This window comes from Vigna umbellata, chromosome 5, assembly GCF_029865625.1.
Source record: "Vigna umbellata cultivar VRB3 chromosome 5, Vumbellata_1.0, whole genome shotgun sequence".
NCBI lineage: Eukaryota > Viridiplantae > Streptophyta > Magnoliopsida > Fabales > Fabaceae > Vigna > Vigna umbellata.
Window position 1 is genome coordinate 23169324 of NC_142169.1, and position 27778 is coordinate 23197101.

The 27778-nt window shown below is 30.7% G+C and overlaps 3 protein-coding genes and 1 pseudogene across 4 annotated transcripts; all 4 read left to right on the forward strand.

The window, feature by feature from the left end:
* Nucleotides 1-4706: 4706 nt before the first annotated feature.
* On the forward strand, nt 4707-7991 carry LOC124823878 (Leucine-rich repeat receptor-like protein kinase family protein). Its single transcript, XM_047296186.2, has 2 exons — nt 4707-7243; nt 7426-7991. Exons 1-2 carry the CDS (start codon nt 4957-4959, stop codon nt 7788-7790), a joined length of 2652 nt encoding a protein of 883 aa, XP_047152142.1. The 5' UTR covers nt 4707-4956; the 3' UTR covers nt 7791-7991.
* An 8046-nt stretch (nt 7992-16037) lies between these two features.
* Nucleotides 16038-16802, forward strand: LOC148197956 (uncharacterized). Its single transcript, XM_088115689.1, has 2 exons — nt 16038-16111; nt 16216-16802. Exons 1-2 carry the CDS (start codon nt 16038-16040, stop codon nt 16748-16750), a joined length of 609 nt encoding a protein of 202 aa, XP_087971815.1. The 3' UTR covers nt 16751-16802.
* A 6320-nt stretch (nt 16803-23122) lies between these two features.
* On the forward strand, nt 23123-23900 carry LOC148197957 (uncharacterized). Its single transcript, XM_088115116.1, has 3 exons — nt 23123-23525; nt 23602-23724; nt 23828-23900. Exons 1-3 carry the CDS (start codon nt 23218-23220, stop codon nt 23898-23900), a joined length of 504 nt encoding a protein of 167 aa, XP_087971242.1. The 5' UTR covers nt 23123-23217.
* A 252-nt stretch (nt 23901-24152) lies between these two features.
* On the forward strand, nt 24153-26735 carry LOC124823871 (uncharacterized; annotated as a pseudogene). The gene is made up of 5 exons (XR_015779872.1): nt 24153-24236; nt 24358-24431; nt 25166-25216; nt 25286-25359; nt 25531-26735. The product of XR_015779872.1 is annotated as an uncharacterized LOC124823871 (transcript).
* The last annotated feature ends 1043 nt before the right edge of the window (nt 26736-27778 follow it).

The window sequence follows — 27778 nt, forward strand, 5'->3', positions numbered from 1 at the left end:
TCCTGAACCAATAATGTAATGAACTCTTATTGTATGAATTTTTATCCTACTCTAATTTGTCCCATTAAAATATGTAGATAATAAGTATACAAATATAAGTTTAATAAAACACTACAATTTCCTCAGCCATCCTTGCTTGCGTATGTTCTGAAGTAATTCTGAACCTGTCTGGAATGGATGCCACTGATTACATTTATGATAGGTTACCCTTTTGTGGTATTATTATGATTATTTTTAGTTATAAATAATCCAGGTAATGCTAAATATATAATATGATTTCTGAATCTGAAGAATCTTGCTACTTGCTAAGTGAAATTAGAAATAGTTAAAGGAGTAATTTAATAAATAGTACTTTTTTCTACTGATTGTTAGTTTATAAAGTGGTTATTAAGTTCTTTGTTAATTAGTTACTTTTATCTCATGTTTTGACACCTTAGACAACATGTTAGTCATGGTGGTAGAGGATTCATCAACAAGATATGTGATTTAATCAATATTAAAATTTTCATTTAATCCATCAAGGAAACTCGTCACACAATGTTACTCTTTCTAAAGTTAACATGTAAAGAGCTACAATGATTAAATTCTTCCCAAAAAAACCTTTAGCCCATTAAAGAATATTGTTTTGTTTAATCAAATATAATTTCAGTTGGGTCTCAAATTCTAACCATGGTTAATTATTTGTTTCTTAAAAAAATATTAAATTTCATTTCAATAACAAATAAAATCATACCATTTGGTGGTAGATTATTTTATTAAATTATAATTTTTTTACATTTTTAAAATTTACTTTAATAATTAATTTAAATTTTTTACTTTTTATTACTATTTTTACAATTAAATACAACATTAATAATTATCATTTTATATTATTTTAATAACTAAAAACATTTTAGTAATCTTTAACTTTTATTCATTAAACAAATTTTTTTTTTATCCATGATATCAATCAAATTCCATATTAATTTTTACAAGCTTTATTTTCAAATCCTCTCTTATTTATCTTTAAATTCACTCAAATAAATAATAAAAAAATTTACTCACAACTTTTCTCAAATTCATCTGACTCTCTCTCAAATGATGTGTTGGAAGTAAACAGAGCCTAAGTAGCCTGTATGGATGGTGGATCATAATTTGATTGGTTATATACACGTATATGTGTCTATACGTGTGTGTGTGTGGACTTGTGTGATTTTACCTATTTGGATATTAGTAGTTAAGAGTTTCATCAAGATAATCAATTGCATATTTTTGAGCAGTGATGCATAATTTTACTAATTTAATAAAAGTGAAGATGACTTTAAGATTAAATAGTAAAAAAAGAAAAGAAACGGTGGTCAATTAGAGTAGGAAGTGTGAGGGCATATTTTGCGTAATTTATTTTCTGCGAAGATAAATAAATTGAAATGTCAGAAGCTTTGGTGAGTGTTGAATTGAGAAAGATAGAAATGAGAGAGAAAGTTAAGAATCTTTTGATATGTTTCGGAACTTTTTGGATTTCGTCCACTTTGTCAGAGAAAGCCCACATTTTATGATTCTCTTTCTCCTTCTCAAAATATAACGGAGGGCATCTCAACTTCTCTAATTCTTAAACTTTTGCTTCGGAAGCATATCATCTTTTCTTTAAAAATATTGCAAGTTTTAACATTTGCATCAGATGTTATAACAATGGCAAAAAGTCCAATCATAACTTTCGTGTCCTTGAAAGTGATACCATAAACTATATTTTGAAAGACAATATCTTAAATATTTTGATACACAATATCTTAAGGTCACTTTAGTTTACTAAACTCTTTTTTCTACAATCCTTTGCTTCACTTGTATTGTAATCTTTATATTTTAAGTTTATGATTTCTTTTTCTTATATTCTTTTTACTCAGTTCAATTTTTATATTTTTTAAGATGATATCCTTTGTTAATAATGTTAAATTAATTAATGACAAAGCGAAACTTAATACATAATTAAAATTTACAAATCATGCACTCAAAACAATTCATAAATAATAATCAATTTTAGTAATTAATAATTAAGAATAATTAATTACTATTATAGCCAATTTGGCTAGTGACAATTATTATTAAAATGAAAAAAAATACTTTTTAATTCTTCTATTAATCTTTTAAAATTTAAAAGTATGTAGTTTTAATATTTAAATTAAATGTTTAATGAAGATCTTTTACTGTTATAAATTTAGAACAAGACTGAATTTACATATTGTATAAAATCTGATAATTAACTTATATCTAGAGCGATACAAACAGAATTTCTGAAAAAGTAGAATAACCAAAGCATATTTAATCGTATTAAAAACGTTTATTCATATAAACTGTTTGCACTTTTTATAATTTTTTATATATGGTTTGATAAAACTTTCTCAAAGTAAGTTTTTTTAATCTTTTTTATATATAACAGAGATTTATTGTTCAAAAGAAATTTGTTATGTATGGAAAATAGTTCTAAGGAAAAATGAGCTATAGTGTAAAACAATTTCGCACCATTTTTCAATTAAAAATCACAATTCATAATAAACTTCATTCAAGTTTAAAAGAGTACAATTTTATTTTACTGTCCTAGATAAAATTTTATATTGGTGGAGCTAGATTCATAATGAATCATGTTGTCCTCCACCGCTACAATAAATTGTGTAGCAGAGGATCTACCGGTTCATGTCCCATACTCTTATTTATTTCCTCAAATACCCTTTTGCCTTTTTTTGTCTCATGCATATAAATAATTGTGATTATTTACATTGATCAAGAACAAAATGTACTTTTATTTTTTGAAATAAGATAATGGGTGGTCTAACTAAATTAATCAAAGAAAATAAAATATTGCATATGTTTTGTAGAAGCAGTATTATTATATATTACTATAAAGTTAATATCCCAACTTATCTTCACCTTTGTCACTCTTTCATGTAATTCCAAATCATTCTGATAAAACGTGCCATGGGGACCTATGTCTCTTATCAACAACACCCTCACTCACGAGAACACTTTCTTCCTAATTTTAAAAATATTAAAATTTTGGTACCCAATAAAACAAAATTCTTATAATAAATACCTAATAAAAAACTCAAAATTATTATAAAAATTTAAAATTAATTAAATTACATTAATTTTTAAAGTTGAATATATTTTAGGGAAAATGATACTTGAACAACCATTTTTGACAACATTTAGACACGCGCACACGTGTCAAAATCTGAGTGGTCCATTTTCATTTAATTTTTCCAACTGGACCACTCAGATTTTGACACGTGTGCGCGTGTCTAAATGTTGTCAAAAATGGTTGTTCAAGTGTCATTTTCCTATATTTTAGTCTCTAAAAAAAATTGTTTATTACGTTTAAAAGTTTGATATATTTTTATTTTTCAATTTATAAAATGAACTAAAATAGTTTTCTTAATTTAAATATATTAATTTTTTTATGTGTTAAACTATTTTAAAAACAAATATTTAAATTATATTGACTCACTATCAAATTATGTAAACAACACCAACATTAATTAAAAAATTCTTTTAATAAGTAGAAAAATTAACATAACTGATACATTAACCCAAAATATTTTGGGTATATAAAAGAATTAACATAGTTGAATTAAAAAAAAATATTTATTATTTTTTAAATTGAAAAATAAAATTATGTTAAAATTGCAAGATAAATTTTAATTTTATATTAAAATTTAAAAATAAAAAATATATTTAATTATGTTTTTAACATTAAAAATATTATTGTATTAGATTAGTAATAGAAGTTATTTTCCCGAGGAGAAGATGCCAAGTTTAATGAAAAGTTTTGTTTGGTTATTGGGCATAATCAAAGCTGTCTGACTTCTGAGTTCTGACGGTCAATTGGGGACCCCACTGCGAAACACAAATGGACAATGTGGCCACGTGACCCAGTGACCTAGCCAAAACGTCTTCAATGTAATGAGGTACAACATAACATGCATTCAATTCGTTTCCCCTCGAAGGTAATATTAACAACAATACTAAATAAAATAGATAAATGTTTGGTTTGGGTGTTCCAAGGTCAAATCCTACATTACTGTTCGCTTCTTTGGATTCGATTTCAAACGTTGAAAAAACTCACCTCTTTCCCTTCTTGGGGTGAAAAGTTCCGCGACATTAGTGACTGAATGCTTTATAACAGTGACAACTATTTTCAGACAATGCCTTCTAACTTCTCACCTGACATTGTTTCCTCTGTTTCGGAGAAATTTACTACTACTGGTAACAACAAATAAATACACTAATAAGTGAAACAGAGCAGACGGGTAAGAGAGACTATGCTAGGTTCCTAGGGTGGATATAAAGTTCAAATTAACTTTAGTATATATCATTATTATAATATTTTATAATGTTAAGTTCAGATACATGTTCTTATTTTTTAAAGGAAGTGTCTGGGACAAATAAAAGAATGTGTAAACATAAATCTTTGTAAAATCCTGTTTCTGCTGGTTTCCAACGTGTGTTTTTTCACAAAATAATCTATATTTTATCACCCGTGTAAAAGTAAAACTTAACACATTCGCATGTGAGTAAACACTGAACTTATTTAGTCTTATGTTTATGATATTATGTTTTTTTTTTATGTTTACGACAGTTTGACATTTTATGTTTTCTTATCTCTTGATTCCCTTCTATTATCTCTTTCTGTGTTGAAATTATTGTACTATTTTCTTGTCCAGATACAATTCCTTTTGAACACAATGTCATGAAGGGAAAAAAGTCTTTAAAAGAGAGTGAAGGGGAGACTTTTGTGGTTTTATCAGCAAATTTCTCAAATGCCATGATGAGTTTTTGCACGTAAAAATGCAAGCTTTTTTTTCTTTCCAGCCCATCGAGCTCCAGTAATCTCACTATACACATTCCTTCACTTAACAGTTAACACGGATATATAGAAACCGCTGAGAACAACTCAAAGCAAGTTCTTTTGCAGTCACCAAGCTCATGGCCACTACTACATTCTGTACATACCTATTCCTTCTCTCTGTGTCCCTTTCAATCTTCAATCTTAGTTCATCTTCATCAGAGAGGGACACCCTTCTCTCCTTCAAGGCCTCCATAGTAGACTCTAAGAAAGCCTTGTCTGGCTGGTCCAACACTTCATCAAACCATTACTGTAACTGGACTGGAATAACCTGCTCCAACACACCTTTACTCTCTGTAATTTCTATCAACCTTCAGAGCTTAAACCTTTCTGGGGATATCTCATCTTCCATTTGTGACCTTCCAAATCTGTCTTATCTCAACCTTGCCGATAACATCTTCAACCAACCCATCCCTCTTCACCTCTCTCAGTGTGGTTCCTTGGAGACTTTGAATCTCAGTACCAACCTCATATGGGGCACTATCCCATCTCAGATTTCTCAGTTTTCTTCCTTGAGAGTGCTCGATTTGGGAAGAAACCACATAGAAGGAAATATCCCTGAGAGCTTAGGCTCCTTGAAGAACCTCCAAGTCCTCAACATGGGAAGCAACTTGCTTTCAGGTAGTGTGCCTGCTGTCTTTGGCAATCTAACTAAACTTGAAGTTCTTGATTTGTCTCAGAATCCATACTTGGTGAGTGAGATTCCCGAGGATATCGGCGAGCTTGAAAATCTTAAGCAGCTTCTGTTGCAAAGTTCTTCTTTTCAAGGCAAAATTCCAGATTCTCTGGTGGGCCTGGTTAGTTTGACCCATTTAGATCTCTCTGAGAACAACCTAACAGGTGGGGTTCCTCAGGCTCTACCATCTTCTCTGAAGAACCTGGTTTCCTTAGATGTTTCACAAAACAAGCTTTTGGGGCCATTTCCAAGTGGCATCTGCAAAGGAGAAGGCCTTGTAAACCTCTGTCTCCACTCAAATTCCTTCAATGGTTCAATACCCAACTCCATTGATGAATGTAAGAGTCTTGAGAGATTCCAAGTCCAGAACAATGCCTTCTCTGGAGATTTCCCCGCTGCCTTGTGGTCATTACCCAAAATCAAGCTCATTAGAGTTGAAAACAACAGATTCTCAGGCCAAATACCCGAGTCAATTTCAGGAGCTGTTCAGTTGGAGCAAGTTCAGCTCGACAACAACAGCTTTGCGGGTAAAATTCCTCAAGGTCTTGGCCTTGTCAAGAGCTTATACAGATTTTCTGCTTCTCTCAACCGTTTCGATGGTGAACTTCCTCCTAACTTTTGTGACTCTCCTGTTATGAGCATAGTAAATCTCTCCCACAATTCTCTTTCTGGTCAAATACCAGCGCTAAAAAAATGCAGGAAACTAGTTTCATTGTCTTTGGCCGATAACAGTCTAACTGGAGAAATCCCCTCTTCTCTTGCCGAGCTACCTGTACTCACCTACCTTGATCTTTCAGATAACAATCTCACAGGTTCAATCCCACAAGGGCTTCAGAACTTGAAGCTTGCTCTTTTCAACGTCTCCTTCAATCAGTTATCAGGTAAAGTACCATACTCCTTGATTTCTGGTCTCCCTGCCTCATTTTTGGACGGAAACCCTGGTCTTTGTGGCCCTGGATTGCCTAACTCTTGTTCTGATGACATGCCAAGACGCCACATTGGTAGCATTACAACCTTAGTATGTGCTCTCATCAGTTTAGCCTTTGTTGCTGGAACTGCCATTGTTGTTGGTGGGTTTATTTTGTATAGGAGGTATTCCAAGGGAAATCGAGTGGGGGTCTGGCGATCAGTGTTCTTCTATCCTCTCAGGATTACCGAGCATGATCTACTGGTAGGGATGAATGAGAAAAGCTCAATGGGAAATGCTGGGTTTTTTGGTAGAGTTTATGTTGTGAGTTTACCTAGTGGTGAACTAGTAGCTGTGAAGAAGTTAGTCAATTTTGGAAACCAGTCCTCCAAAAGTTTGAAAGCGGAGGTGAAGACTCTGGCAAAAATTAGGCACAAGAATGTTGTTAAAATTCTGGGGTTCTGCCACTCCGATGAGTCAGTGTTTCTCATTTATGAGTACTTGCACGGAGGGAGCTTAGGGGATTTGATTTCTCGTCAGAACTTTCAGCTGCAGTGGGTGGTTCGATTAAAAATTGCCATTGGAGTTGCTCAAGGGCTGGCATATCTTCACAAGGATTATGTCCCTCACTTGCTTCACAGAAATGTCAAGTCAAGTAACATTTTGTTGGATGCAAATTTCGAGCCAAAGCTCACAGATTTTGCTCTTGATCGAGTTGTGGGAGAAGCTTCATTTCAGTCAATTTTGAACTCTGAAGCAGCATCTTCATGTTACATCGCACCAGGTATGATAAGCTGTGTTCAAACAACATCAAATGCATTCTCCCATAATTGAGCTAACTCATTGGTAGAGTATTTTTTTCATACAAATTAAGACCTACATGCATGCTTGGATTTTCACTTTATATGAAATAGCTTGAATTTTGAGATAAACTCTTAAGATCGTTGTTGTGTTGTTGCAATGCAGAAAATGGTTACAGTAAGAAAGCAACTGAACAATTGGACAGCTACAGCTTTGGCGTGGTACTACTGGAGCTAGTGAGTGGTAGGCAAGCAGAAGAAACGGAGTCAAGTGACTCAGTTGACATTGTGAAGTGGGTTAGGAGGAAAGTGAACATCGCTAATGGGGTGCATCAAGTTCTTGACCCAAAAATATCAAACACTTTTCACCAAGAGATGATTGGAGCTCTAGATATTGCACTTCGTTGCACTTCTGTGGTGCCTGAGAAAAGGCCATCCATGGTAGAAGTTGTTAGAAGCCTTCAATCCCTGGAGTCAAGAAGTTGCATTGCAAATTTGCATGAACCAAATGAGGAACCCTCACCAGTCTGAACTTCTGAGTCCAAACTCAAAGACTGCTTTGTTTTTTGTTGAGTCTTTGTATGTAAATTTTAAGGTCTGTATTTCACATAATTTTTGTTTTTTCTTCTTTCTATCTGATGAATTGAGATATAGGAATGGTTTGCATGATACATTCTCTATTTGGCATTGGATTGTAAGTGTTAATCAGGAGTGCCATGACGTATTGGTTTAGACACTTGCATTTATGATGCAGACTCAAGGTTGGAGTTCAAGTACACAACCAACTTCAGTGTACTTTTTTCTGTCATATGGTGGAGAATACACTACATCTAAAACAGATGTCACGAATCTTTCAAAATACATTGTGAACTAAGCATTTAGCTTATTCATAGCAGTACAAAACCAAGCAAACTTTTTCAATGGGTAAAGAAGATTTGATAGCAGATTTCTGTAATAATAAGGCAAGTGTGAGGTGTGAAAAGTGGTATGACACGTTAAACTTTATCTAAACTTTAGTTTGCCATTTTCTTTAGTCAAAGTGGTAGTAACTAGCAAAAGAAAATAATCCATATGGTACAAGTACTGGTGATTGATTTTTAGATAGTAGTTTCTTCTTTTTTTATTCAAATTTGATCATTATTGTTGTCATTATAAAAAGAAAATAATAAAATAATTAATCGAGAGAATGAAGAGGCACTAAACATTTTTAAATATGGATTTATATAATGTTCTCTATAATCGACGTGAGACTTGCTAAAATATTATACAATTTCTTGAAGATAGTTTCAATCTTTAAAAAGATATCAAGTTTGAACAGATAATCATATGATACAAAACATGGAGATAGAGTAGAGTGAAGTGCGTTGTGAGGAGTGTAGATGTTACAAGTTCTAGGTGAATGTGGTCTTCACAAATTACGAATTTAGGTGTCCTACAGAAAAATAATTGTAGAAAATTATCTATATGTAGAGATGTATCATAACTTTTTAATTTGTAACCAAATCGAGATAGTAATAATATTTTTATAATGCCAAATATAAATAAAAAATAGTTAAGAGTGGAAGTGATTTTTTATAAATAGAATTTAAAATTTTTATTATTGAAATATAAATAATAAATTAAAAAATAATTTTTTTATCTCTTATTTTTTTAAAGGTTATGATAGGTTTGTTTATCTTTTTTTAATATCAAAGTCTATCATAAAGATCATGAGTAGAGTAAAACAATTTTGTTTCATTATAATTTTTATCAAAGTAATTTCAATTTTATCTTTTTACTTGAGTTAGGTTTAAGAAGTTATGTGCTTGTCCATGACTCGATTGGATTTGAGATAAATCTCTTTTTGTCTAGTATGGTTAAAATATGTTCAAATAATTTATTTGTGTTATTTATATAAAATTATTGTTTTTAGAGTCAAGAAACTTATTTTATATAAGAAAAAATAATTTAATTACAATAACGTTATGAGTTACAAAATCTGAATTTAGAAGTTGAATTACAATAAGTTAATGAATTTTATGGAAGTGTAATATGGTTGATTTAATTTGAAATGTTTTAACATGAGTAGGTTGAGTATCTTTAGTTTAATTTGAAATAGTCTAATTTTTTATCAATCGGGTTAAATTAGTTTAGTTTGATGTTATTTAGATTAAGTGTATAAGTTTTGGTATAATAAATTCAAAAAAACAGTCAAACTAAATTATGTAGACTCGTTGGCTAAGTTATCATTTCACTGAGCAAAATTAAATTTCAATGAGCCCTTAAATAGGACTCCTAAAGTTTTTGGAAAGCTAATATGAAGACAATTAATTTTTGTGGAAAACCTGAGCACTCAAAGAGGACTTGTGGTTGGACAAGTCATATTCTCACTCAACGAAATTATTTTCATAGGAAATTTATCTTGTCATATGAGAAGACTTAGTTTCTTGGAATTTAACTTTGTTGTGAGTGAATGTAGTATGATAGGCGACTCTAATTCAATGCATGAGTCTTTGGAAAGTAAACTCAAGCTTGTATTGATGTAATTTTAGTATTTTATGACATGACAAATAGTCGATTCGGTTGAGAGATGTCAGACACTTGATTTTTTTTTTCTGAGATATGATTAAATGAATGAGCTGGTTTTTTTTAATGATATCCATTAGATGAATGGATGAGTTGTGAAAGTATGTGTTTCTATGACACTTTTTAAAAGAAATCTAGTTTACCCTTTTTTTTTATTTTCTCAATGTTTTTAAAATGTGATGATTGAATGTTAATCAGAGTAAAAGATTTTTTGTAAAATCCCCTTTTTCTTTCTAGATGCACAAAGTCGACACAACAAACAAAAACTTTCACGTTCTAAACATGCCTCATTCTCTTTATTTTCTTCTTCTTCAATATCTCATCCTTTTCCTTTTCTCCTTGGTTAGGTTGACAACAAAACTAGAGATGGAGAGCTTTCCCACTTCACTCCATTCTTTATACTAACTAGGGGTGTCAAAATGACCTCTGCCTCGCGGGCCAGCCTGTCAAAATGGAGCAGGTCGAGTTGAAATTTTTAACCCGCCAACTCATTTTGGTTCGACCCATTTACCCATTTAGACTGCAAAACTCCTAACTCATTTGTTTTCTATTTTTTATTTTTAAATTAAAAATAAAAAAAATAATTAAAAAGATTAAATTTCACTATTATATTTTTTTAAAAATGTAAATATACCATATTATTATAATTTAAATCATTAACACTTATAAACTAAGTTCCAATTATTAGTTATAACAGAGTAATTTAACATGTAAATATAATAATTATTTTAATTCATCTAGTTAAAAATGTTGATTAATCCATTAAAAGTTTATAAAATATTTATAGGATTAACTATGTTTTAAATATATATTTTTAAGTATATATATAAACAATTTTTAAAAATAAAAATTTTAAAAATTAAAAGAAAGTAAGCCTAGTCCACTAACTCGTTGGTTCGTCCTGACAGAACAAATTGGGGTGGTGCTCCCTCCACCACCACACTCTGCTTCTTACACCTCCTTCAATTCTTTTAATTTCAAACCTTTTTACTTTTACCATTTAAGATTTTTTAATAAATTTGAAAACCTTACTTCTACTGTTTACTCACTACTCAGTTGCACCCCATATCTCACTGATTCCTCTCTTTCCCATTTCACTTCCTCATTTACGTTTCACTTCCTCTCATCTCTTCTTCATTTCCTTTCTTTTTCCTTCATTTGTCTCTTCCTCATTTTCATTTCATTGCTTTAATTTGGTTTAATTTTATTTGATTTACTTTAAATTGATTTTATTTGATTTGGTTTTATTTTATTTTGTTCTCTTTTAATTTTATCGTGTTTGATTTAGGTTTGATTTATTTTATTTCATTTTATGTTATGTTCACTTTATTTCATTTTGTTTTATGTAATTTTATGTGTTTTGTTTTATTTTGTTATTTGCTCCCATCATTACCGCACCTATGATATTCTTTAATCTGGACTTCATCACCATCAATACCAATCCTTATCTCCTGTGGATCTCATTATCCTTAATCGAAACCTTTTCACATAATGAATTTGCTCTTTTCGCCAACTGAATTTGGCCTATTCTAAAATTGGTAATCATTCACTCCACCAAACTGCATGATTCACGAAACTCAATTATTTCTTTAGCTTCCCATCACAGCTACTGATAGTCTCCACACTCTCCATTCTTATACCTGCTTCTCGTCAAGAACAGGGGGCACCAGAATCTTTCAATTTTTCTCCATTGACAGATGTCGGACATCCGTTGAAGGCCAAACGGATATCCCACATCCGTTTTGGCCTTTGTGGACTCTGTTCAGGCAACTAACAATAGAACCAGAAGCAGTGACAAAACAACACAGATCCAAAGCAAAAAAATAGTAATACACCCTAAATTAAACAATCAAACAATGGTGAAGAAAACCAACTTGGATGGAGACGAAAACAACCCGAACGAAATCTAGATCAATGCTCCTCGATGCTCTTCCACACCAGGGATCAACTATAATGGAAGGAATGAAACGAAAATGGAGAAGAGACAAATGAAGAAAAAAGAAAGGAAAGGAAGAAGAGATGAGAGGAAGTGAAACAGACATAGGAAAGGGAAATGGGAAAGAGAGGAATCTGTGAGAGATGGTGGTGCAGCTCTGCAGTGAGTAAATAGTAGAAGTAGGGTTTTCAAATTAATTAAAAAATCCTAAATGGTAAAAGTAAAAAGGTTTTAACTTAAGGATAAAATTGGAATTAAAAGAATTTGGGAAGGTGTAGGAAGCAGGGTGTGGTGGTGGACCCAACAAATTGTAATCTCTAACCCAAATTTTTAGTTGCAACCAAATCCAACTAAATTCGTTTTTTGTAAACTAAAAATAGGCCGAACCAAATTGGATCTGATCCATTTTGTGGCTCCAAATACTAACCAACATAAGCTAATATCAAGCAGCTACTATAAATAATAATAGGTTATCATCAAACTAACACTAAGCAAGTATGCTACATAACCAATATTTTATCACTTTTAAACTTTTAATTTTAGCAATCAACCTTTGATAATAGGTCTTACCTTCAACATATTCTTCCAAACTCTGTCATTCGTGCCACAATAAAATTATTGTAAAAATCAATCCATGATCATAAATTACATAATTTAAAAGAAATATGACTTTTCATTGTTGTCTAATTTTTTTTAAACTTTCGATTTTTTTTTATTAACTGCTAATTTTTAATGGAATTTACCTTTGTTATTTGATATGTCAATTATTAGTTTGGATGCCTCTTTTTAAATGGTCTTTTAAGATTGAATTTACTTTCATGCAATGTCTTTTGGTCTGTGTGATGCTTCCACCCTTAATATTATTATGGATTCTTCATATTTTATATTTATAGAGCAAAACACATGTAATAAAATACTGCAAATAACATGAAAGGATTATGTAGGTGTTGCAAAAGTTTAAAAACGTCATAGATATAATTTAAAATGTTGGGACAAATACTTACCTTTTTATAGAGCAGTATAATTTCAAATAAAATAGGTTCTTAATTATTTTGTATTAATAGATTTCAAGGAACTAATTAGACTTTGAAAACTGATTATCTTCATATTTTTTAGACTTTGATGTTTCACATGTACGAATTTGGACAAATATTTGGGTGCGGTTTTTTCGTAGGCACTACAATACAATGATATGATATGAAAGAAAAAAACAATTTTGATTAATAAAGTTTAGATGATACTACGCATTTATTTTATTTTTTTGTTAATTTAATTTCTTAACTAATGATTTGAAAAATAATTGAAATACATATTTGAAGATATTAAATTTTGCTATTGGAGTTTTATTTAATAATTATTATCATTGTTTTAATAACTTTAATATATAACTCATATATATATAACATTTAATATATAATAAATATAATATTAAATAATACCATGCAGTCAATTTTGATAATAATTACATTTAATATTACATTCAATGCAATATAGATAAAATTAAATATAATATTTATTATTATTGCTGTACTTTTATCCAAACGTTTACAGTTTTGGTCTTTAATTTTTCTGAATTGACTGAGGTGTTTTTTCAGTTTTCAATAAATTATTAATTGTTTTTTAACATAAAAATAAATTACATTAATATTTGTATTTATAATAGATAAAATTAATATATTTATTAGGACAATGAGATAAATTTTGTAAAGTGACATATTTATTATTATATTTAAAAGCCTCAAAGTATAATTATATTAACAAGGATTGTTGGAAGAAATTTCTTTATAAATATTTTTAAATGAATTTAACTTTTTCATAATTTAAAATCAACAGATTATAAATTTAATTTCGATTTTCTTTTTACCTTTTTCTTAAAAAATATATGAAAATATTAAATAACGTCATTTAAATTTTTAACTACAAAATTATCCATAGTTTTTAGTTTAGTTTTTTTTTTCAAATCATATCTTTGGATCAAAAGTTTCTTTAGGATAAACTATCACTAGTAAAAAATTGGGTTTTTACAGCGCACATTATGCCACGGTTTACTAGAAACGCAGCATAATGGTGCGCGGTGGCAGTTTTGTAAATAAATCGAAGGAATATGCCGCGGTTCAGAGGGGAACCGCGACATATACGCCAGTCAACCATCCCCTTTGACGCCACGTCTGAAAAAAAAATTAAATAACAGCGTATATGCCGCGGTTCTCTGGAAAACCGCGGCATATACCCCTGCCAATTTATTGCAGGGGCTGACTGAGTCAGAGAATTTCAGAAGTTACAGGGGTATATGCCGCGGTTCTCAAAGTAACCGCAACCTATTCTCCTACCTGAAATAAATTTAAAATGAATTTGAAATATTTAGAGGAATATACCGCGGTTGCCCGCCGAACCGCGGCATATAGTTTAAAAATAATTTCAAAAATGCTATCTTATACCGCGGTTAAGTAGTGAACCGCAGTAGATTCCCCAATCAGAGTTAAAAAATAAAACTTTGGAACCGTATCGTCTTGTTCGCGCAGACGCTCGCTGGACTTCGAGTTTTCTTCTCCCGCCGACCACCCATCTCAGTTCCCTCGTTTCTTCACCGTTTAAACTCAAAATTGTTCGGTCATTTCCCATTTTTGACGATAAGAAACAGTTTTAGCCGATCAAAATCGTTTGAAACGCCTGTCATTCCTCTCTGCTGCCATTCCCCTTTGTTGCACCAAGCTTTTTCGCCGCCCCTGTTCCAGGTATTTATACCCTTTTGCATTCTTACCATGATTTCTTCATTAGTTTTTGCATAATAACAATTGCTATAGTTTTGGTAATGTATGAAATTACTATAGTTTTGGTAACTTTAACAAATTTTGATTTTTTTCCCAAATGTTGAATTCATATACACTAATTAATATGAATTCTCTTTTGCAGGTCTGTTTTTGTGTACATGTTTTTATATGCAGGTCTGTTTTTGTGGTAGTGGATATCACAAAAACAGACCTGTAATTTTAAAAAACTGTAGGGGAATATGCCGCGGTTGTAACCACAACCGCGGCATATAGTGGACGAAATTTTTTTTTAAAAAAAAAGGATTTAGGCAGCGGTTCCTTGGACAACCGCGGCATATTCCGCATACCGCGGTCATAACCGCGGCCTAAAGTCTCTGACTTACTACCGCGGCTGAATATGCCGCGGTTCATAAACCGCGACGTATAGTCAAAAATAACCGCGGTAAAAGCCCCTCGCTGCACTAGTGTATATGTAGAAAAGTTTGTATAAAGAGAAATTACTTTATATTTTATTTATATAAATTTTATGCTATCATTAACTTTTAATAAAAATTTATATAAATAGTTATAGCAATATAAAATTGTAATTCAACTATGAATTATTAATTATTTTTGAGTTATTCTGATGTTATATATTTTAATTATAGGTTCTTTATGTTAAGTAGAGAGTAATTATTATTTTATATAGATAATTTTATTATAACAGAGAGATAAATAAAGAAAATTGAACTGATTTTTTTAAAAAAATATAAATTAACTTATGAATTTAATTCTAAATTGATTTTAAATAATTTTTTACTTCATGTTTATTTCATGTTTACGAAGAAACTGATTCAAATAAGATGGTATTTAATAGATGTTAACAACTTTTAACAATTCTTTTTATAATAAATTATGTATAATTATTTTATTGGTTTATATATTTGAAACGAATAATTATAAATTATCATATAAATAGTTATAAAAAAATTGTTAACAAAATTTGCTAAAAAAACCTTTTCATATTTAATATCTTGAAACTTTAAAAAATGTACTTTTTTTTTATTTATAAATGAGAAATTTAGAAGTAGGACATGACAGAAGAAGGACTGCTAATTAGGTATTATATGTCGATTTAGATTCTCTAAATTTTCAAGAAAAATTGCATACAACACTTTCCTAATCTAACCGTTAATATTAATAAAACTAAATTTTAAATTTATCAATTTTATAAAAATTAAATTGAATGGATGAGATGTATGCAGTTTCACTTTTTACAGCAGATGATTAAAATCTCTACTATATATATTCTGCATACTATCTATCACCAACACAGGCAAAAGTTTCATTAATTTGTGAGATTCCAAGCTTTGCTTTTTGATCAGTTATTGCTCCTTGTATTTGTTTGCTTGGTGTTGCAGAGGCAAATAATTTCTTAAAAATGTTCAACCATCGGTACGAGTTCATAACTCAGATAAACTGCTTTTCTTTTCTCTTTGAAATTAAGCTGAAGAAACTGATGATGATATGAAAAACTTCACAAATTTCAGGACGAACAAGGCTTATACTGAGAGCGATTGTCCTTACCATTGCGTTTCCAGGTTTTCATTCCTATTTATTTGTCTCGTTTAATCATCACTCATATAATTTTATAAACTTTTGTATCAAGTCCAATCTCATATGAAGTAACCCTTGTTCTTGATAGAGTTTCTGGGGGTGCTGAAAATGGTGGCAGTTCAATTTGTGACCATGGAGGAGTGTTTCGAAATGAGAGTGCAGCACTGCACGAATCACTTCAGACTCAGAGCGAAGTGAATGCAGTTTTCATTGATCACCTTCGCATCAACAACAACAAAAACCAGTTTCTGCCAAAGAGATCTAGCTTTCCTAGGCTTGGTGATGGTGCCAATAACGTTGAGTTGGAACGCTGTCTAAGTCTCCCAGATGGACCATCGAATTATAGAACAAAGTTACGAGGTGGAAACTTGGAATTGGGTCCTTTCAGGAAGAACAGAAGCAACAGAGGGTGTTTGTTCATGGTGAATAATGGAAATGGAGTTTCTTCATCTGGGTCACAGATTCAACCAACGATGGCAGCAGATGGTTTTCAGAATCCTTATTCTGAACCAGACATCAATGGTTCCCAAAGCCAATTTGAATTGAACATGAAAGATTATCTGAATAGATCTTATATAGAAGACAATGATTTCATCTGTGATTTCGACAATTTACTGCCATGAATGGGGTGGCTAAGCTCTCTAAGTACTGCTAAGAAACACAGGTTTTGGTTTGCAAAAGAACAATGGTTTGAACAATTGTATGATTGGTTGAAAGACCTTGCTGATGTCCTTTCAGAAGAGGAAAATAAGAAAGTAATTTCTATAAGATTAGTACCTGTATTTAAGTTTAAAATTAAAATTTAAGAAATTATACAAAAAAAAAAAAATCTTCAATTAACTTATGCATAAAGAAATTAATTTTCATTTTATTTTTCTCTTTTTATAAGAAATTCATGAAGAAATTTATTGAAATAAAACAGTTAATCTTGAATCAACTTTCTCAAACTTGGATTTTAAAACCTGTTACTGAGCCTTGTTGTTCATTATTGTTTTTGTACATTTAAGGTTTTATGGTTCTTTAAATATGTCATTTATCCAATTTAAAAAAATCAGAAACACTTCCCTAACTTTAATTCATCTTCTTTACTTATCCAATTTGTTTATCTCTCATCTCCGTACTCTCTCCCTCACCCACACACAACAATCCGCGCGACACCACAATTTGTTGCTCTTGTTCTATTTGTTCATTTGTTAAAATCGATACACATTGCTAAAATATACCAACTGAAAAAGAGGCTTACACGCGTTAACAAACCCCATATATATATATATATATATATATATATATATATATATATATATATATATATATATATTTTTTTTTTTTTAATTTTCTCAAAAATCCTACAAAAATAGTCATTGTTTCTAAGTTAAAATGGAATTAAATAAGATTATACTAATTTAAGGGCATATTAAAGGAAAAAATTAATAATATTTAAGACGTAACACAAATAATTTTATATGTTCTGTTAATGTATAATACTTCGAAAACGTTCTTAGGGTGAAAGAGCTCGGCTTCATAGAAAAAACAAATCATATTGGGTAATAATCACTTGTGGTAAGAAACTTTGCTAAGAGCTGCTTAGACTTTAAAATATACTTTAGCCCGAGATTAGTCCTTCATATAAAAAAATGGGTTTCAAAACTACTCCTTCGAAGATAGAAAAAGTATTTTATAAAATTAATTTAAATAAATAAATGTAATTAAAAATATATAATATGTAATTATTTAATATAAAATTTAGTTCAATATTCATATTTTAATAATATTAGAGATTAAATTTATAATATATATATATATATATATATATATATATATATATATTTCTTTTTTACAAAATAGTAAAATCTTACAAAATATTGTGCAGTAGAAAAATTTGCTATAGACATTCTTTAGTTTTATAATAAATATATACCTTTATATATTTTAATAAATAATATTTATCTTCTTTATATTTTAATAAAGTGATATTCACTTTATTTTATTTTGTTTAAAATAATATACGAACCTGATTCACTGTAGACGGAAATATTTTCTCTTTTACAATAAAGAGAAACAACCTTTTTTTTTATTTATTTGAATATGTTTTCTATATCAACAAATATTAATGGCTAGTTTTGTTAGTGGGAGAATTGTCCTTGTAATCTTTTTGTGTTATTATTGTGAAGATTAATAAAATTTATGTCCTTCATCTAAGTAAAGACACTTATTTATAACATAATAAAGTTAGAAATAAATATTTCAAATTAAGAAGTCTTCATTTATGTAAAATAAATGAGATACACATCAGAAAAATCATAAAGATGAATGATTATATATATTAATTTCAAGAAGAAAAATTGATATTATCAAATTATAAAAAATTATCTATAATATCTAAAATCCATTTATAAATTAAATATATTGACAAATCTATCCATAACTGAAAATTTATTAATAAAATTGTTATTAGTAAATTTTATTAATGAAATTAAAATTTTATCCATAATTACGGATAAAAAATCCATCAAAAATTATCAATAATTCATTATTTTGTTTGCTTTGTATTCAAATTTGAATTTTTGAATTTTGATTGATTTTATCTTATTGAGGGCTTTAGATTTTCTTCTTGCGGTGATTCAAATTTTCATCTAAGAACCACATAGCACCACAGAACAAATAATAAAGTGAGAATTTTAGAAAAAATTAAGCCAGACATAAACATAAAATCCATTCACTCACTCAAAGAATTGCAAAACAAATTTCAACAAAGTCGATAATTTAAACATTAAAAAGCTAAAAGAAAAAGAATCAAAAAGATTAAATATATATAAAGCACATTAAGATTAATGAGATTAGTGTGTTAAAACTCGTTGGAGTAGTGTTGGTGCCATGATTCTTATGCACAATTGGTGTCGACGATTTTAGGTTAATTAAGGTGTGGCGACATGCAACGTGTGTGACGACGACAAGAGGTATGACAAGGTTTTTGGTGGTTGGTGTTAAGCAAAAGAGTTAGAGTTCATGATAAGTCACATTTTTTCATTGCGATTTAAAGGGGAGAAAAGCGCTATTTGTATTTGCACAACAATAGTGCTGTCACCAACAACTTTGTTTTGGTACCCTAACGACGATGCTTCCACCAACGACTTGGATTTGGAACCTTAATAATAGAAGCGACGATGACGATGAGGGAGACCGCGACGACTTGTGACTCGCTAATAGACAACGACGCTAGCAGTGTTGGTTGCATCTTAGTCGTGGGTGTGAAGAAAACAAAAAGGAAGGATGGTGTAACTATCGCTGCCAATGGTTGAGTGTCGTAGGGGTGACGCCTAGATTCCATGTTAGGTATTGGAATGAAGATAAAATGAATCATGGGGTGGAAAAGATGAAAAGAAGGGAAGTAGGGGAGTTGATAATGCTAGCAGAACTTTCAGTGGTGGCTGACAGTAGATCTAAAAGGGCAGAAGATGCAATCATGAGTTGGCATAAGATGATGAGAAATGCAGTTGTGAATTTAGCCTATGGTCTATGGGTTAGTCTTGACCCACCGTTCAATAAGGCCCCCTCAAGGTAGGGTCCAAGAAATAGCCCTAGCTCCCAAAGCCTTTCAAAAGAGGGTTAGAATTACGGTTAAGGTGGGTTGACCCTACAATAACTACAAAACTTCAAGATGAGTTGGATCGAGCCAAATATTGAGATAAGTCAAGCCAATTCTAAGGTCGCGATAGGTCGGACCAAACACAAGGTTGAGAATGGTCGAGCCAAACGATAGATGGAATTGGCCAACCTCGACCCAAGTTTGAGGCGGACCAAGGTGGGCCAAAGGTTATGACGGGCCAGGTTGGTCCAAATATTGAAAAAAACCAAGAAAGAGCCAAGGTCGAGATGGGTTGGGTCAAACCAAAGGTTTAGACCGACTGACCTATGACCAAGTTTGAGATGGACCAGGCAGGTCCAAATGTTGATATAGGTCATGTTAGGCCAAATTTCAAGTCAAAAAGTTAGTCGAATTCAGCCAAGTTCAATCGAAAATCGATCAAATTCAGACAAGACAGCATAGACAAAATTCGGGTTAATTTGACTGAGACAACCTAAATCAAAACACGATTGACTATGCCACACATAAAAATAACTCGAATTTGGTAAAGACGACCCCAATCAAAATTTTGCTAAGTCGACCTCAAATGAATTTGACCGTGTCGTTCCACGTCGGAAATAATCTAAATTCGACTAAACCAACACCAACTGAAATCTAGTCAAATTCAACTTAATCGGCTCCAATTGAAGTTTGGTCTAATTTAATCAAATCAACCCGTTGAATTTTGGGCGAGTCGATCTCGATAGAAATTCAATCAAATTTGAGATACTGAATGAAATTATTTTTAAAATAATTAATACTTTTTTATGTTTAAAAAAGAAAGTTCATTGATCATGAGTCACTATACTTTTGTGGTTATTTTAACCCGTAAATTCTTTTTATTAGGAGACTTTTTTTATTATGTGACCCCAATGAGTTAATTGCCAAACTATGGAGTGCAAAAAATTGAGAGTTCTAACAACCCTTTTTTGGATTTCTTTATTTAGAAGAAGAAGAACTTAGGTTAGTATAAATAATAATAAGTAATATAGATATTTTTTTAATCAATTGTATATAATTTATATATTTTTTATTACTCAAATATTCTGTGTGGATGTGAATGCCGTAAAAAGGTTTTAAAACAATATTTCATTTCATTAAAAGTACATATTATTTAAACAATTTAAGAAAATCTTTTGGAGAAAACAGAAAGATTAACATGAAAAATTTATGTAAGGCCAACCAGGTGGGCCACATTTTCCATTAGCGAAACACAAATATTTCAATGAAGAAAAAGTATGTATTAAAAAAAATACTTTTACACAGTATCATAAATGAGACTTATTATACAATTTGAGTATTGCTTAAATTAAATTTTATTTTTAGGATTATATTCAATGACTAAATACTTCATGTTGTATTCTCTCTATATATCTTATAATTATAGTGAGAAATGTTAACACAAGACACAGCCATATACATTTTATTATACCTATTCTTGGTGTTGGAATTTTATTTAAAACAATACATCTTAGTAATTCTTTTTCATTACATAATTTTTGTGTTAAATTTATAATTTTCCATAGTTTTATTAAAATACAAATATTAGCTATAGATTATGTATGTACTACAAGAAATAATAAAAACTAACCAATTCTTCTTTTTGTAGATCCCTTTCTTTACATTCACTTTTTATTATTCTTTATTTATTGCTAATAGATTTATAACGAATTTTAATATATATATTTATCAATAAAAAAATCAGTCAATAAATAAAATTTGTATTATTAAGAAAATCAGTAATTAAAATTTTAAAATTTGACCTTTATCGACAAACTTATTCTGTAAATAAAATTTGTTTAATTTGAAGAAATTTTTGTGTTTGATTATGAATCTTATGATACATATGAATTTTTCTTAATGGAAAGGATAAACTGTTAAAAGGTTAGTGATTCTTTGGGCCTTATACATAGTGATGTATGCATCCTTAACATCAAGACTAGATGATTTTCAGTATTTATTAAATATGAATATGTGCTGAAACATAAATGCGAAACTTTTCAAAAGTCCAAAGAGTTAAAAAATAATGTAGAAAATCAAGTTGGCAAAAGTATGAAAAACTCAGTAATTAAATTCTGTTCATTTTTAAGTCAATAATTTGATTATCATCTAACGGTGTACGGTATGATATCTCAATTCTTACTCTAAAAACATCACAAAGGAATAAAGTTTGCGAAACCAGGAATCACACCTTTGGCATTTTCAATCTTGCTTTATTTAGGAGTCGTCTTATATATATATATATATGTGTGTGTGTGTGTGTGGAACATAATAGAGTCTATACAATCGTTTATTTAATGTTATTCCTAAACTATCATAGTTAAGTATTTTTATTAATACGGATTACAATATTGCGATTAACCTATGGACTAATTAATGATAAAGTCATGATAATTAATAAATCTTATAAGAGGATCAAATCTACTTAAAATGTAATTTTTAGAATTACTCATATAAACTCATTCATACATGATTATTTTTGCTTAATTAGTATTTTTTAATTAGATTCTGCTGCATTCATAAGAACACAAATAGAGGGATACTACAACAAATACTACAGCTCTGTTTGGCAATACATCATAGGAAAATATATGGACATTAATGTATTTAACTCCTATAGGAAAGGGATAAAAATTTGCACTATAGCAAGAAAGGTTTTTGGGACTAATATTGAAGTATATGTCTTGTAAATGAGTTAAATTATTCCAAATACTACATTATACTTATAAATATATATTTTTTATGAAAAAAATTAATTTTTAATAAAGTCCTAACTTGGAAAATAACTCCGCCAATAAAAAAAATTGCCATCAATAATACTCATAATCAAATTAAAGGTTTGGATATAAAAAGAAAATGTAGCCAATTAAGACCCTTTGAGCTTGAAGGTGTGATATTATTGATACTTAACCAATGTTTTTAAATAAAATTAATTATTTGTAAATACTTCTTACCTATATAGTATACAGTTTCTAAAAATTATCAGAAAAAAGAATCTTAAAGAAATAAAATTAAAAAGGTTAATAACCTTTTTTTTTTATTTGTATCCAGTCTGTGCAATTTATATTTCTCAGCTGTTAAATTTTTTTAATATGATTCCACCTACTGAATTTCTAAGGAATTCAAGTAACTGTTGAGATGGAATGATTACTTGAAAATTCAACAACTTATTTCCAACTCATATTAACATTTTCCTTTATAAAATAATAATATTATATTTTTATTTTTATTTTTGTATTCAATAAGTGATTAAGAAAATAATTAATCATGTTCAACATAACAATAAAAAAACAAAATATCATGGTCAAACATTGCTGTGGGAGTTACATTTTTTGAATCAACGTAGTCTCAGCCAGCTATATGAATTCTTAACCAAACCACCTTATTACCTCTCTATTCCGGAAACCTTAAACTCGTACAACCCAAATTATTATATCCTGAGTTCAGCAGCCTAGAAAATTGACCATGGAAGAACCATACTCCATGCTCCAGAATTCAACAAATATGGAACAAACCGTGTTAACCACTCAAGAAGGCACGCCCGGGAATTGGAATCAAGACGCAATGCTACTCCATCAACACCTTGTCACTCCACAAATGGAAAGCACTTCTCAAGGCTCAATCAACAATTCCACCTGCAGTTCATCCCTTCAGTATCATGTTTTATCCCTTTTAGAGGGAATAATTAACGAAAAACACATAGAAGAAACCCTAATCCAATCCAAGCTATTGTCTTGCAATGTTGGGTCCATTGCTGCCACAGCGACAGCAACGTACATGCCACCTTCGGTACTTTACTTTACAATAATACATTCAATTTTATTTTTCTTACATGAAATGTTGTAGCAGGATTATCAATGAAAGGGAACGAAACGATTGTGGAGAGAATGATCGAAGACAGCACGAGTCGTGTCTTGATTTGGTTGCTAAAACAATCGGTAGCAAGAGCTCTGTGTATCGAGGAGTAATCAAGTATATTTATATGATTCTCTGTTTCAAATAATTACGCTGCTGCATTAGCTTTTACTTGATTTTTTGTGACCCTGAGTGAAAGGAAACATTAATTCTGATATAGGTGCAACGATGATCGTTTTGAAGCATTTGTGTGGGATAACAGCGATCCAGGGGAAAAAGGAAGAACAGGTTGAAATAGACTTTAGAACATATATATCTTTTCAATTCTCCTTTTATTTGCTTATCTCAAGAAACTACTCACTAACTTCGTTTCATTTTTTCGCTTGTATGTCTGCATCTTCTTCAACGGTTGCAGTTTATATTGGTTAGTACAATCTGCTTTTCTGCATCAAGTGTTGGTTATCTTAATGTGAATAGTAGATGATAAAATATTGGTTTTGGTGTGAATCTTTCTCTGATCTTTGCTTGCTTTTGTTGCAGGTGCTTATTCATCTGAAGTTGACGCCGCCAAAGCTCATGATTTGGTGTCAATCAGAATAGGGGGCTTAAAAGCATTAACCAATTTTCATGTATCTGTCATTCCTTATAGATACATTTATGAATTTCATAAATATAATCTTGTTGCAGATTTTGATTCAATTGTTATTAATTAGTTGAATTCCTTCTCATAAAGCATACTATTATTCGTAGGTGAGATGTTATTCCAAGGACATGGATGAAATGAGAAGAATGAGCAAATGGGACTATATTTGTGCTGTTAGAGGGTAAGATGTGATTTTTTTTTTTTGTGAATCTCCTTATAGCTATGTAATACTGTTATACTTTGTAAAATATTATCAAATAAAAAAGAAAATATAGATCTTATAAAGTGATGTATAGACTCATAAAAAAAGTGATATATAATAAATTTCTACTTCAATGAGTTAAGAGTAGAATCTTTCCATTAATTTCTTACAACTATTAATTGTATTTCTTTTTTTTTCTTTCAAATCAGCTATTTAAAACTTGGTCTGTTTTTTTACTAAATGAGGTTCTGAATCGTCATTGCTGCTGTAATCTTGATTTGTTGTGATGCTTAATATTATATGAAATCGTGGCTGATGTTAACATCACAGAAAATTAAATATAAATATACACTGTTGTTCTTACTACAAATACTTTATGAAGAAAAATATCTTAACATTGCAGCTAAAACTTGATAACCATTTTTTCAAAACATTCTGTCAAATATCAGTGTCCTTTTTTCTAACACTAGAATGAAAGTTAGCATATTACGTATGCTTGTGATGACCCCCCAAAGTTCCACACAGTGGCCTCCAAATATTTTTTTTTTTCTTTTTATCCTGACTTGTTGGATCAACTAATATTGCTCATTTGTATTTATTTGTTTAGAATGACAAAAGCCAAATGATTCTTTTAGAAATCTTCAACCATTACTATGAGTTCATAATTAAGATAAAGAAATTCATGATTGCATGGAAACTTGAAAAAATATCAGGTTGGGCAAGGGCTATACAGACGGTGATTCCCCTTTCCGTGGCGTCTACAGGTTTGTATTCCTTCTTTCTCTCTTTCATTTATTTACTATCTCTATCTCTCTAATTACTTCCACAAACAGGGTACCCACAAGCAGAAAATGGGAAGCAAGGCTCGGTCGTGAGGGGTCACCAACCATACACTTGGGAACTTATTGTGAGTATATTGCAACTCATCAAATTCATGTTGTAATTTATGGCAAATTGAATGGATAAGCATCAAGATGCATGTGTTTATGTGAACAATACATAATCAGTATAATATTTTTGGTACACTCTCTAAATCTAAATCAAAGTTTAACGTAAGACATATGATTGTGTACTTCAGACACTGCAGAGGATGCAGCGAGAGCTTATGACATTATATCAATAAAACTGAAGGGAGGGAAAGCAATTACCAACTTTGACTGGAATTCGTATGAAACTGAGGGCATAATGGAGACTGTGATTGCTCAAGCAACGGACGGATCGATCATTCTGCAGAAAGAAGAAAAAAACAAAGAACCCGAAGCATCTCCTCAAAACAGCTCCTCAGTTCAATGCCATCCTCAACCACCCAGCATCCCATCCATTTGTCGTTGCTGCCACAACCAAATTCTCACACCAACCAACCCTCATGCTCTTGGTACCATTGCTGATACTGCAGGAAACAGTGCAATTAACAATTCAATTGTTAACGATGCTGTACAGTTTCCAAACGAGAATGCAACACAGCAACAGCCCCGACCACTTCAGACTCCGAGGCAAGTGAGTTTCAACGATGGCTCCAATCAGAACCTTGTCAACAACAACAACAACAACAATCAGCTTCCAAATCATAATGCAGCACAGCAACAGTCACTTCAGACTCCGAGGCAAGTGAGTTTTAACAATGCCTTTAATCTGAACCTTGTGAACAATAACTACAACAACAGCAACAACCAGTTTCTGCCTCAGGGTTCTAACCTTGCTTTGCCTGCTACTGGCATCCGAAATCTAGAGTTAGAAAAGTGCGTCCGTTTCCCTGATTGGAGATCAGGTTTCGGAAAGAAGTTACTTGGGGGGAACTTGGAATTGGAACCTTTAAACAACGTTGCTGCCCTCAGTCTGCAAGCTCTACCACAAGTCACGCTGAATGGAAGTACAGGAGCAACACAGCTACACGCACCTGCATTGCACCAAAGTTATGAGCATCAGAACTTGAACTCCTGCACCCCTGATAGTTTTCAGAATCCTGTTTCTGAACCAAACAACAACGGCTTCCAAAGTCAACTTGATTTGGACATGAGAGATTATCTCAACAGATCTTACATAGAAGACAACGATTTCACATGTGATTATGACATGTTTTCAGCCATGAATGGGGGTAGATAGGACCTCCAGTACTGCTGCCAATGCCAGTACCTTTACATAATTTGTCTTTTCTCATTTCTCATTCAAACTTTGGCTCAAACTGTGTGGTTTGAGTAAGTGAACATTAATCAGTGTTTATTCAAACTTTCTCTTATCTATGATTGAATCCAGATGATTAAATAACTTTCTTTACCTTCGTAATTTTGGAATGTGAAATGGAGTAAGGAATTTAAGAACTTTTGAATTAATTAATTATTTCTTTTTGCGAACCAACGCTTGATAACTCTTTTGCTTCCTCTGTTGGTTAAAAGGTTTCACCAAATTAGGAATGTTACTTCTTCATTTAGACCTTCACTACCAAATTTTGGTAATATTTGCGAATGGATTCATAGGTATTGAAGACAAATGATACTTAAAAAGTAAATATATCAGACATACAAAATTATATTGAGGTAATACATATTTGTAAACTATATATGTACTTTATTTAATTTTCTTCCTTTACAAGCTCACCGTAGAAAGAAAATCTATAAATAAAAACTGTACATTATTTTTTATTATGTGAATATACAATTTATAGTCTCATATATATATATATATATATATATATATATATATATAAATTGTTAAAAACTACTCTTTTTAACAAATATATTTGGATTTGTTGGCATATAACAAATTTATAGCACAATATTACTTATTACAGCAATAAATAAAAAATATTTATATGTCTGCAATGGACCAATATTACTTAATACGGCAATAAATAAAACATTTAAATGTTTACACAAAACACTACTGTTATGTCTTGTAACTTAGACACGTGAGTTAGGTACATAAAGCCGACTCATCCTGAGATTTCAAGTCGGATATATCTAGAGAGGGGAATATTTATAGAAATGACAAACTATATATTATATAAAAAAAATCATAAATTTAGTGTTTTAAAATTTTGAGTTAAAAGTCAGGTGAATTATTTGGATTGACTTATATAATGAGAGAAGAACAACCTCATACCGGTGTCTTTTTTGGGTGTATTTGGAGGAGATGATTTGAATGGATTTGAGTAGATTTGAGGATAATTTTTTAGTTATTTTTTTGAGTGGATTTGTGGTTAATTGAGAGTGAATTTGGAAGTAAAGTTTGTGAGAATTATTGTAGGATTTGATTGATGTGATAGATTTTAAAAATTAGTTTAATTGATAGAAAATAAAGATTACCAAAATGCCCCTAGGTATAAAAGT